The sequence below is a fragment of the Ichthyophthirius multifiliis genome (genome assembly GCF_000220395.1).
Source record: "Ichthyophthirius multifiliis unplaced genomic scaffold scaff_1120509251418, whole genome shotgun sequence".
NCBI classification, from domain to species: domain Eukaryota; phylum Ciliophora; class Oligohymenophorea; order Hymenostomatida; genus Ichthyophthirius; species Ichthyophthirius multifiliis.
In genome coordinates this window covers 96,972-109,979 of record NW_004085893.1, presented here as the reverse complement: position 1 = coordinate 109,979, position 13,008 = coordinate 96,972, and the positions used below count along the sequence as shown (strand labels likewise).

General features: G+C 15.0%; 1 protein-coding gene across 1 annotated transcript, besides 30 other annotated features; it reads left to right on the top strand. All coding sequences in view use genetic code 6, as the record gives it.

The window, feature by feature from the left end:
- Positions 1-339: 339 nt before the first annotated feature.
- Positions 340-376: a microsatellite.
- A 463-nt stretch (positions 377-839) lies between these two features.
- Positions 840-885: a microsatellite.
- A 5-nt stretch (positions 886-890) lies between these two features.
- Positions 891-931: a microsatellite.
- A 2,391-nt stretch (positions 932-3,322) lies between these two features.
- Positions 3,323-3,414: a microsatellite.
- A 398-nt stretch (positions 3,415-3,812) lies between these two features.
- Positions 3,813-3,842: a microsatellite.
- Positions 3,843-4,056: 214 nt separating this feature from the next.
- Positions 4,057-4,099: a microsatellite.
- An 89-nt stretch (positions 4,100-4,188) lies between these two features.
- Positions 4,189-4,228: a microsatellite.
- Positions 4,229-4,243: 15 nt separating this feature from the next.
- Positions 4,244-4,323: a microsatellite.
- Positions 4,251-4,298: a microsatellite.
- A 303-nt stretch (positions 4,324-4,626) lies between the features above and the next one.
- Positions 4,627-4,674: a microsatellite.
- Positions 4,675-5,188: 514 nt separating this feature from the next.
- Positions 5,189-5,227: a microsatellite.
- Positions 5,201-5,248: a microsatellite.
- Positions 5,249-5,478: 230 nt separating this feature from the next.
- Positions 5,479-5,532: a microsatellite.
- Positions 5,492-5,535: a microsatellite.
- A 19-nt stretch (positions 5,536-5,554) lies between these two features.
- Positions 5,555-5,623: a microsatellite.
- A 182-nt stretch (positions 5,624-5,805) lies between these two features.
- Positions 5,806-5,871: a microsatellite.
- Positions 5,815-5,857: a microsatellite.
- Positions 5,835-5,914: a microsatellite.
- Positions 5,870-5,909: a microsatellite.
- A 115-nt stretch (positions 5,915-6,029) lies between the features above and the next one.
- Positions 6,030-6,080: a microsatellite.
- A 324-nt stretch (positions 6,081-6,404) lies between these two features.
- Positions 6,405-6,457: a microsatellite.
- A 1,431-nt stretch (positions 6,458-7,888) lies between these two features.
- Positions 7,889-7,949: a microsatellite.
- Positions 7,950-8,432: 483 nt separating this feature from the next.
- Positions 8,433-8,481: a microsatellite.
- A 490-nt stretch (positions 8,482-8,971) lies between these two features.
- IMG5_199770 (hypothetical protein) lies at positions 8,972-12,317 on the top strand (the record flags this gene model as incomplete). The annotated part of the gene is made up of 9 exons (XM_004024071.1): positions 8,972-9,166; positions 9,225-9,716; positions 9,841-9,899; positions 9,950-10,092; positions 10,222-10,938; positions 10,990-11,103; positions 11,159-11,356; positions 11,400-11,532; positions 11,870-12,317. Exons 1-9 carry the CDS (start codon positions 9,011-9,013, stop codon positions 12,315-12,317), a joined length of 2,460 nt encoding a protein of 819 aa, XP_004024120.1. The 5' UTR covers positions 8,972-9,010.
- Positions 9,122-9,151: a microsatellite.
- Positions 9,778-9,826: a microsatellite.
- Positions 11,104-11,153: a microsatellite.
- Positions 11,641-11,678: a microsatellite.
- Positions 11,644-11,696: a microsatellite.
- Positions 11,697-11,735: a microsatellite.
- A 189-nt stretch (positions 12,318-12,506) lies between the features above and the next one.
- Positions 12,507-12,552: a microsatellite.
- Positions 12,553-13,008: the final 456 nt, after the last annotated feature.

Below are 13,008 nucleotides of genomic sequence, written 5' to 3'. Positions count from 1 at the left end.
ATATAATAAATGAATTAGTATACAAATTTATTTATTATTAATTTAAAATGAAGATATAAATTTATATTATTTATTTTAATAATTTCTATTAAATTATAAAATAAAATTATTAATAGCAAAGACAATTTATAAATAATTATTGTCAAAAAAAAAAAAATAACAAAAAATTTATAAAATTAAATATTTGATACTATTTTTTATTATTGATTTTTAATATTTTTCTTATTAAAGATTATATGTCATTTAAATTATATAGTTGTATTTATAAAATATTCTCATTAGAATAAAATTCATTTTAATGAAACTTTTTAACATACCGAAATTCAATAATAACTAGAATATAAATTTAAACATTTTATACATTTAAAAATTTTATTGAAATAATAGAAATTATTAAGTAATTACATGGAATTTATATTCAAAATACTATAATAATAATAATAAATAAATTAATATTTTAATAATAAATTTTTTGAATTAATTATTAAGAATAATACTTTTGTATTTATAAAGAAATTAATTTTGGAATTAACATTTAGACTGGTTTTTTAAATTTCTATTTATTTCTTTTTAAATTATTATTTAATATTTTATTAAAATATTTATAATTATTATTATATCTATGTTTTTATTTATTATTTTTTCCTTATAAAATTATATATTAAAAAATATTATTCTTCAATACTTTAATTTATATTTTAATTTTATTTAAAATAAATATCATTTGAAAATTTGAATTTGATTGATTATTATATTATATTTAAAATTTTATGTTTCCATATAGATTTATTAATAAATTAAAAATCACCTGTAAAATTAATTTAAGAATTATTTAAAAAATAAAATATTTAATTCAATATTATAAATTTATTTAATAATATTATATTAATTATATATTTATATATGTAAATATATATATATATATATATATTTTAATAAATAATATATATCATTTAATATTATTTTTTTTCCATTTATTTGTTTATTATTATTTAATAAATCTTTTTTAAAATTTCTTATAATATTTAATTATTTAAAATTATTAATTTATGTCTCTTATTTATATTATTATTATTAATTAATATAAAATTTTAATTTAAATTAATTTATTACTTTTAATTAATTATATTAAAATTTCTATAAAAATATAAGTATAGATTTTATAAAATATATACATAATTTTATTTGGATAATAATTTTGATTTTTTTATAAAAATATTAATTTTAACTTTTATTATTTTAAATATAAAAATGTATTTTTTATTATATAATATATATTAAATAACTTTTTAAATATAGTTATTATATAATTATATTTATCAAAATTATTTATTATGTTTTATCCATTTTATTATATTATTCTCCCTTTATTATTTTAAATTTTTTGTTTTGTTTTACTCTATAATTAATTTTCTTTATCTTAATTATTTTATCCTTCTCATAATTATTGTCTTATTTTTTATTAGAAGCCAGCCTAAGTTTATTTTAATCTTTTTTATTTTATTTTTAAATTGAAAACAATATTTAGATTATCTAAATTTCTTTTTAAATTAATTTTTATTTAATTTATTCTATTAAATTACTTATTCATTTATTATTTATGTTTTTGCTAAATATTAATTCTTTATATTTTAAAACTGTTTATTTTAGAAATTTAATTTGTTTTCTTTTTCTTATAAATCTTTATTTTCTATTTAATTTCGATTTATTATTAATTTATTTGTTCAACTTATTATTAATTTAAATATATAAAATTTAATAAAATTTTATATATTTTTCTAATTCTTAGCTTTTTTTTCTTATAAATATTATTTATTATTCCTTTGGGTTTTTTTAGTTTTCTATTTCTTGATTTTCTATTTAAATTGTTTAGTTTTTAAAGTATTTATTCTTTATTTTTATATTGTATTATTTATTTAATTTATAAATCTTTAATTTGTATTCTTTAAATATTTTTCCATTTAATTTTTTTTTTGAAATATATTTTAACATTTAAAGATTTTTATAATATTTATATTTTTTATAAACATGAGTTTATATGTTTTTATATTAATTATGCCAATATATTTTTAATTATTGATCTAATTAATTAATTATTATTTTTAAAAAAAATCCTATTACTTAATATAAAATAAATACTTTAATTTGATTTTATATATCTTTAATCGTACTTTGATTAATTACTTAAGCTTCAATCTGAATTTGTATAGTCTTAAATTATTAACAAATTTAATTAATTAATTTTTTATTAATAAATAAATACTATTATTTAAAAAAATAAAAAATAAGAGAAAGTAATTATATTTATATAATCTATATAAAAATAATTAATTAATTTCTTATTTTAATAAAAATCTGAAAATTAATAAAAAATTTAACTTATTTCAAATATTTTTTTTGTTAATTTAAGTGACATAAAGGATTTTTTTTTTTTTTTTTTTCGAAAGAAATTTAATTTTTTTCTTATTATTTTATTAAAAAAAAATAGATTTATGTTTTTTACATTTAAATAAATTAAATTTTATTTTTAATATGGAAGAAAAAAAAATTAAAATTAAATGTTTTTTTGTTAAATAAAATAATACACTAAATAAATTTATAATGTTGGTTCAATTTTTTTAAATAAACAACGAAGAATAAATATTTCTTCGCTAAATGTAAATTTAAGTTATAAATATAAATAATTATTTGATTTAATATTAAAATTTTATATATGAAATAGTTAAAAATCAATTATATATAATTTTTAAAAAAATAAAATAAAAATTAATTATCAAAATCTTAAAATTTGAATTCCTTTTAAAAGCAATTTAATTGCTTTTTTAGCTTTTAATATATAGTAAAATCTATCAAGATAAGTCTCGTTATTATCTTAAATAAATTTCTTAGAATCAAACATATTTATTGATTTAATAATAACTTACCCAATAATATTTTTAAAATAATTACATTTAATTATCTATTAGTCATAAATATTACACTATTATATGCTTTCTTGAAAAATAGCTTGATGTAATTTTAAATCCTTATCAGAATTTTAAATGATACGTATATTTTCTTAAGTAATTTTCAAAAGTAGAGCTGTATAATGTAAATGTGTATAATATTCGTATTGTCCTTTAATAGGTCTTTTTTAATGGAAATTAATCTCATTCTTTTTATTATTTTAAGTATTTATTCAATATCAAAATTAGTAAGATTAAAACAATTAAAATATCTTCTTTAAAAATTTAAATAATCATATGCATGAAAGATTTTTTTAAATTATGATATTTAGATTAATTGCTATATAAAGAATTTATTTTACATTTCTTGATAATTGTATTATTATTATTATTATTATTATTATTATTATTATTATTATTATTATTTTCATTATTATTATTATTATTTTCATCATTATTTTTTTTATTAATATCTTTATTTTTAAAATTATTAAATTATTACCTAAACGAATTCAATTACTTATTTAATTTAGTATTCTTTAAATACATTAATAATATTTCGTTAATCATTATCATAAAATTATCTTTAAATTTAATTTTGATAGTTTGTAATTTGTAATTACTGTTTATAAATAAATTTTGTATTTTTTTATTTTTCATGTATTCATCTATTATTTCTGTATAAGATAAGTTCTTATTTATATAATTTTTAAATAAAAATTAAAAATCTATAAGTATAAAAGTGTTATAATAGTTTTAATAGCTTTATATAATTTATTCTTGTGTTTATATCCTTAATTTTTATATTAGTTTATATCCACATATTTGATTTTGATTTCTATTTATTTAAATACTTGAAATTATTGGAATATTTTAAATATTTTAAATATTTTAAATTAAAGGTCTATAATAACAAGTTTTTAAGGAATTAGAATTTTAATAAATATTTAATTGCTTTTCTTATAAGCAATTAAAACTTTTAGGCGATTAAAATTCTTGATTTTATTACAAATTATTATAATTTATATTTTACATGCTTTTCTTTTATTTTTTATTATATTTATCTTAAATTCTATTATATTTATAATTTTTTTTTTTATTGCCATATAAATAAATATCAATTATTTTTTAAATAAATTGATTTTTTTAATATCCATAACAAATTTTTTAAATATTTTTTCCTTTATTTTTTTTTAAAAATATTATAATTATAAACTACAAAAATATTTACTATTTAATATAGTTAAAATTATTAATATTTTTTTAAATTTAATATATTTTTTATATATAAAATTAAGTTATAGATATATTTTATTTTTATTATTATATTTATAATATATTATTATTTTTTATAACCAATTTATATATATATTTTATTATGGAAGTAAATATTGGATTTTTTTACCTTTTTTTTTGTTAATTATAAACATTTTTTTTATTGACTTTTTAAAATTAATAAGATATTATTTTTTTCTATTTCAAAAATTAATTTTTATAATATTTTTTTCTTACTTTTTAAATCAAGAACAAAATCATGTTTTTTAATAAATAAAATTTCTATATATATAAAAAATTAAATTAATATAAAATTTTATTTGTAATATTAATTAATAAAACAATTTTTTAAAAAAATATTTTTATATATATAAAATTGCTATTTTGTTAAGAAAAATATGATAATTAAAATTAATGATATTAAAATATATAAAATTTAATTTATTAATAATATTTTAAAGGATTTTAGATAGATAAAAATGAATAAAGATTTTTAAATACAAAATATATGAAAAAAAAAAAAAAAATATAATTTATTATTATCAAAAAAAAAATATAATTAATTATATTAATAATAATGTAAATTTATAAGCAATCTACTTTTTTATATACAATAAAAACAATTTTAAATTAAATATTATTTTTATTTATAGGCTATAATTATAATATTGATTAATTTTTTTTTAATTATAAGGTTTAAAAAATTTCAAATTTAATCAATAATATATATAATTAATAATTTTAAATATATTTTATTATAGATTTTTTTAAAATATATTTAGTCGTATATTAATATATTTTGTATTATATATTATAATATAATAAAAAAAAAATATCAGAAATACATATATAATATATTTTAATTTAATTTGACTTATTAAATTAATTTTTAATATAATAAAAATAGTTAATATTATTATTTTATATATAAATATTTTTAACTTTATATATATAATAATTAATATTTGTAATTTATTACTTATTATTTAATATATTATATATTATTTTAGATATTAAATATTTTTTATTTTTATAAATTTTGATATCAAACAAATAAAAAAATTTCTTTATATATTATAATATTAAATGATGATGATTAATATATTAAAGTTTTAAATAATATTTCGGGTTAATTTTTTAATAATTAGAATTAAAATAAAATATAAAAAATACTTTAAAAATCTAAACTATTATAATTTATAATTATTTGATTTTAAAATATTTAAGATAAAGTTTTTAAATAAAACATATAATATTCATATAAAAATAGTTATATATATAAATATATATATCATAAAATATAATAAATAAATATCTTATAATTTAAAATTTATTATTATATATATTTATAATTATCAAATTATTTAAATTTAATATTATACATATTTTTAATTTATAATTATTATTTTATATTATGATGAAATATAATAATTAATTTTTTTTTTTTATTTTTAATGATTATATTATTTACTAAAGTTTAAAATAATAATATTAATTGTAAACTTAAATTAATAAGTATAATTTATGTTTAATTCATTAATAATAAATTTAAGATTTTTATAATAAAAATATTAGTAAATGATAAAATATAAAGAATTAATAAAAAGTAAATTAATATAAAATTAATAATAATAAAATTATTATATAAAATATATATATATAAATATATATATATTTATATCATATATAAAATAATGTCATTTAAATATTTTAATATTGTAAATTATTTAATAATTCATCTGTATTTAAATTCAAATTTTTTACTATTTACATCTTTTAAATATGATTAAATATATTCATTTTAAATTCTTTTATTTTCAGAATCATAATTTTTTTATTTTCAAGAACCACATTTTTTTTTAAACTAAAGGAATATTTTTTTCTTATAATAATAAATTATTATTTTTATTTTATTTTAAATTAGATTATTTATTCATGTAATTTTCATATAGAATCCTATCTTTAATTTAATATTAATAATTTTAAAACTATAAAACTTCTTTACTTTATATATCAATTATATGATTATTATTCTCTTATGTATTTTCTTAGTTTGAATTTAAAATAAATTATATGTATTATTGATATTATTAAAACTATTTTATTTTTTTTCTTTATTAGTTTTTTTCAAATCAGTTAAAGATTTAGTATTTAATCTTAATTTACTTAATTTAAAAACTGAAATATTATTATTATTATTATTATTATTATTATTATTATTATTATTATTATTATTACTTTTTATTTAAATATCATTATAATATTCATTTTTGACTATATCTAATTCTTTTTTAAAGGCAGAATCAGGACGAATTATTCGAGAATATATACTTTCTGGTTAAGCGCGTCCTTTTTGGAGATTTATGGATGGTTTTTCACAACTTGGAAGTGTATTATTATAGTCATTTATTCCGAAATTTTAGTTTTTTATTTAGGAAAAAATATTCCATTTTTTATGTTTTTCGTTTTAAATTTTTATTTTATGAAAATTATTGCTTTTTTAAGTAATTGAAAGTATGTTTTTATTGTAAAAATCTTGTAATTTTTAATTCAAAAATAATGTCTATTGCATGCAAGATTCTTTTAGAAAATTTTGGAATTGAAAAATTAATAAAAAATGCTTTTATATAGAATATATTACAGTGTTATTTACACATGAATAAGTTGAAAAAAGTCTAGTTTGGCTAAATATGTCTTCTTGTCCGAAAATCTAGCCTGGATTTATCATACAGAGCCTTTTTTCTAATATTTCGCCTTTGATTTGTACTTTTTTTCTGTAATCTAATTCTCCTTCCTTCATTATATATATAAAAGAAGGCTCTTCTCCTTCTTTAAAAAGCGATTAATTAAACTAAAGTACTATTTCAGAAAAAGAAAAAGAAAAATCATACAAAATAACCTTTTTTGTAAGTGGAAATTTATTCGCTAAAGCATGAAAAACATAATTTAATTTAGAAATAAGTTTATCAAATATAAGACTATATTTTTAAACTTAAATAGAAATCAAAAAAGAGTTTTCTGAAAAAAGGAGAGTAGAATTAGATTTCTATAAAGGATTTCCAAAGGTATTTCCTGGCTTATATATTTAAGTTTTTTTATATATACAAATGCCATCTTTGAAATATTTTGAAATGTATTTATTATCAATTTTTAGAAGGTTTTCGATTTTATTATCTTTATAAAATTATGCCGTTTCATTATATATTTTTTATTATAAATTTATCTTTTATTCACTTCTGTATTAATTCAATTACATATTTTATTCTTTTATATATTCTTAGGTGGTCTTTTAAGCCTCGGCTTCCCAATATTACTCTTTTTGGACATCTTCTAGGCTTTTTTTTGTATATTCTATAGCTTTTCCTCTTAATAGGAAATATAATTTTTATTAAATATCACCTTCATGGTATAAAATTTGTCCACGAGAAAATGTTTAGGGTTAAAATTCATCACAAAATTAATCTAAATAAGGTTTTAAATGATGGGAAAGGGTAGGGTCACGCATCATTTATTTAAAAATGTCTAGTTTTGTTAATATTTAGATTAGTTTTTGACGCATTTCACGAGATTCGATATATGTTCGTGTTTCTATTATATGAATAGCTAAATCGAATTATTCATTGTAGACATTATTCATATTTAAATATGTTTTTATTAAATTTAGTTGTTTTATTTTATTTATATATATAAATATTTATTTATATATATGTATTAAATATATATTTATTTTTTTGAAAAAAATAAATATAATAAATAATAAATAATAAATATTTCTATTTTTAATATATAAAAAATGAATTAGTAATAGAAAGTAGGAGGAATTTTAAAACTAAAAGGAAAAACAGCAACTGATATAGTAAAGGAATTAAAAGAAAAAACAGAAATGAATAAAAAAAGAACTATTGAAGAGGCTTTACCTAAAGAACATTTAAAATATTAAAAAAAAATCGAAGAGGAATAGAAAAAAAAAATATAAGTAGAAAAATTAGCAAATTAATAAGTTACTTAAGAAATTAAAAAAACTAAAAGTTAAGAATCATTTGATGTTGTTACTAAAAAAAGATAAATGGAAAAAATTAATTATTAATTAAAATCAACTCATAGGGAAAAACTAGATTAATTCAATAAAGGTTTAAGTAAACTTCCTGAACATTTCGATATTCCGAAAGTCGGACCTGGATGATTATTAAAAGATTATTTAATTAGACAAACTATAAATATATAAATATATAAATATATATATATATATATATATATATATTTATTTTTTAAAAAAAATATTATTTGTAAAGAATATTTTTTTTTTTATATAACATGTATATAAAAAAAAATTATAATTTACATTAAAAAAAAATATAATTATTTATTATTATATATATAATTTAAGATTAATTATTTTTTTATTTCTTTTTCATATTTTATTTATTAATTTTTGTTTTTTTTAAATAAAATATATTCAATTTATTATTGATTTTATATTTTACTTTATTTTTAATTAATTTTTTTGTTTAATCTTTTATTATATTTTTTTTTTTTTAAAAGAACTATTAATAATTTATTATTTAATTATAATACTTTTTATTGTTTTTAAACGAATCCATTATAAACATGATATTTTTTTTTAATTATATTAAATATAATAATAAAAAAAACATAGCTTATATTTTTTTTTAAAAAAAAAAAAATTATTCTAAATAAATAAATACAAAAAATAAAACTTATTTTTTAAAAAAAAAATATATAAAATTTTTAAATAAAAACAAATTAAATTAAAAATAAAATTAAATAAAATGCCTCCCCGACCTCAACCTGGTAAAAACCTATAATAAAAAAAACAATTAGCAAATGCTGCTCGTTAACAAAGACCAATAATGCGTCGAAATTCAAATAAAATTGATATGAATGATTAAGATTTAAATGATGAAGATTTAGATTAACTATAAGATGTAAAAAAAATACATCAAATATTTACAAATATCAATACATAAATATATATATAATTAGGGAAATAAAAATTAATATGAAGCCTCAAAATTAACTGCAGAAGAACTAAATAAACCAATGCCTTCCAAAATGTTAGTTCCTAATAATCCTAATGCTCCTAAGAATATAGCAATTTATGATTACCATTAAAGGAAATTTAAAATAGATGAATTAGTAGAATAAACCATTGTACATTTTAGTATAGATGGAGACTATATTTGGAAAGAATCAAATGAATATTAAGTATAAGAGGCTATTCAAGATATGAAAAAATAATTAATAAAAGAGGCTAAAAGTAAATAAGAATAAGAAGAACCTGGTATAGTTTAAGATGAAGAAGCAATTAAATAAACACTTAGAAATAAATTTAATTATAATACAAGAGAATGCTAAACTATTAACCCTATTACAAGAGAAAGAGGAATTTCAACAGAACCACCACCATCAGATTCTATTTATGGAAATATAACTTAATGGGGAATTTTTGATGCTTATATGTAATTTTTATTAAAGGTAATTTGTTAAAAAATATATATTAAAAGAATAAATAAAAAAAAATAGATTTATAAAACAAATATATATATATATTATATATAAATTATATATATATATATATATATATAAATAAATAAAAAAGGAAAATTAATAAGAAAATACTAACAAAAAAAAAGATAATGATAACGAAAATTAAGAATAGTAAATATAAATACATATTTTTTATATAATTTTAATATAAAATTATTTAGAACAATGTATTCTTCATCTTTTAAAAGATGCTGTAAAATAATGGAAAGAATGGTTGTTTAAAATGATTAAGCTGACAAATATTATGATTATCGTTATTACTGGAATACAGGTGATAATTAAGAAGCTCCTGGTAAAATAGAGGGTAATTACAAAAAATTTAAATATTTTAATTAATAGATATATAAATTTAATATTAATAATAATATAAATATATATAATTTTATAAATAAATAAATATACAATTATATTTATATATATATTTTTTTTTTAGGTCATTTATTACCTATATGGAGATTTAGTAATGAGAAATAAAGGAAAAAAAATGTCACTAGTATATGTTGGAATCCTAGATATCCTGATTTATTTGCTGTAAGTTTGGGTAGTTATGATTTTACTAAATAAAGAATGGGATTAATATGTTTATATTCTTTAAAAAATACTACACATCCTGAATATGCTTATAACTGCGAAGCAGGTGTCATGTGTTTGGATTTTCATCCAAAAAGTGCGGCTTTATTAGCAGTTGGGTTATATGATGGTACTGTTTTAGTATATGATATTAGAAATAAACACAAAAAACCCATTTATTAATCCACTGTGAGGAACCATAAGCACACTGATCCAGTATGGTAGGTAAAGTGGAATCCTGATATTAGCAAAAACTACAATTTCTATTCCGTTTCAAGTGATGGACGGGTCATGAATTGGATTCTAATGAAAAATAAACTTGAACCTGAAGAAGTTATCCTCTTGAGGCTCGTAGGTAATAAAAATGATGAAGAATCAACACTAATAGGACTTGCTTGTGGTCTTTGTTTTGATTTCAATAAGTTTGAACCTCATATTTTCTTAGTAGGAACTGAAGAAGGAAATATTCATAAATGCTCAAGAGCATATTCAGGTTAATATTAGGAAACTTATAAAGGACATCTATTAGCTGTTTATAAAGTTAAATGGAATAATTATCATCCAAGGACTTTCATTTCTGGTATTTATTTATATTGATATTAATATTTTAATATATTTATATTATATATAGCTTCGGCTGATTGGACTGTAAGAATATGGGATTCGAAATATACTGAATAAATTATGTGTTTTGATTTAACTATGTAGGTTGTAGATGCTGTATGGGCTCCTTATTCTTCTACAGGTTTTTTTTAGTTATTTTAGTTTTTTTTAGTTTTTTTTTTTTTTATTTTTATAAGTTTTTGCTTGTGCGACTATGGATAAAGTTTTAGTCTATGATTTAAATGTTGATAAGCATAAAAAAATTGGAGAATAAAAAATTGTTAAATAACCTAAATTAACAAATTTAGCTTTCAATTATAGAGATAAAATTATTTTAGTAGGTGATTCTCACGGAGGTGTTACTTTAGTTAAATTATCACCTAATTTATGCAAAAGTATAATAAAACAAAAATAAAAATTAATTTAATAAATATATAGGTGGACCAGAAACTAAATAAGTTGATGATAAAGAAAAAGATAAAAAACAAGGATAAGGACCACCAGGATAAGCTAGTTAGGCCCATAAAGAAGAATAATAACTTACTTAGGAATAATTAGAGTAATATGAAAGGTAAAACTTGAGAATATTTTAGTTGTAGTGATTAAATGGGAAAGAGATGATGTTTGAAAAAATTGAATATCTATATAAATATATATATATATAAATTAAATTAATGTACTTTTTTTTTTTTCTTTTTTCTTTTTTCTTTTTTTTTTCTTATTATTATTTTTTTTAAGAAAGAAAGAAAGAAAGAAAAAAAAAAAAAAAAGAAAATATTTATATATATATATATATATTTATTTTTTTTATTTATAAAATAAATTTGTTTTTAATAAAATATATGTATATATATAATAAAATTGTAAATAAAAAAAAAAGTAAATATTTAAATAATATAAATAAAAAGTTACAGAAAATAAAAAATGTTCGATATAGATAGTATTGATAAATCGAAGTTTGTTTGTTATTAATTACCCGATGAATCTATTTATTTCGGAGAAATAGCCCATATAAATGACCAAGGAATTATATTAGATCCTTCCGAAGCATCAAAAGGAAAACCAATCAGACACGGATTTGGAATATAATTATTCGGAACAAAACAAGAAAATTTATTATGTAAATATGAAGGTTATTGGGATAAAGATCGATAACATGGATTATGTAAATGTTATTATCCCGATAAATCTTTTTATGAAGGAAACATGAAATATGGTGTAAAAGAAGGGTAAGGTACCTTTGTTTGGCCTAATGGAGATGAATATGGTGGCACTTGGAGAAATAACAGATTCGAAGGTGGTGGGACATTTAAACATCACGAAGTTTTATTTTTTAATTTAAAAAATAATTAATGATATTTTTTAGGGAAATGTTCTTTAAGGGATTTTTAAAAATAATTATTTTATGAAAACTAATGATTTAATTATAAATCCGTTTTTATCTGGTTAGGAAATTGAAGAATTTATTAAAAGAAAAAATGAAATTAATGTATTGAAAGAAAAAAATAGAAAATAAAAATTGTTCTTTTTTGAAAAAGTACTTGCATATAAATACATATATATATATATATATATATATATATATAATATAATTATAATAAATAGGTTAATAATGTATAAAATGTAATTAATTTAATAAAAAAATCAAATTAAAATAATAGAATTCCTTTAGTTATAAGTTCAAAATAGTATAAAGATTTATTTTTATGATTATTTTATATTTAAAAATACAAAAAAAAAAAAAATTAAAAAGATGCAATTAATTTATGAATGAAGTATTTAATTAAATATAATAATTAGAAAAAAGAAATTGGTATGATTTTGATTTAAGATAAGCTTCAGTTATAAAAAAATAACTATAAAATTATAAATAATTTTAAGTAAATTATAAAATGCAAATTATTATTTTTTTTTAAAAAAAATAAATAAATAGTAAAATGTTAAAAAAAATTTAAGTAATGTACTAATTAAAGGAGAAATATTTGTTATTAATTTGGATGATTCAATAAGTCCATATGATGAAATTTTTTATCCAGATATAAGAGAG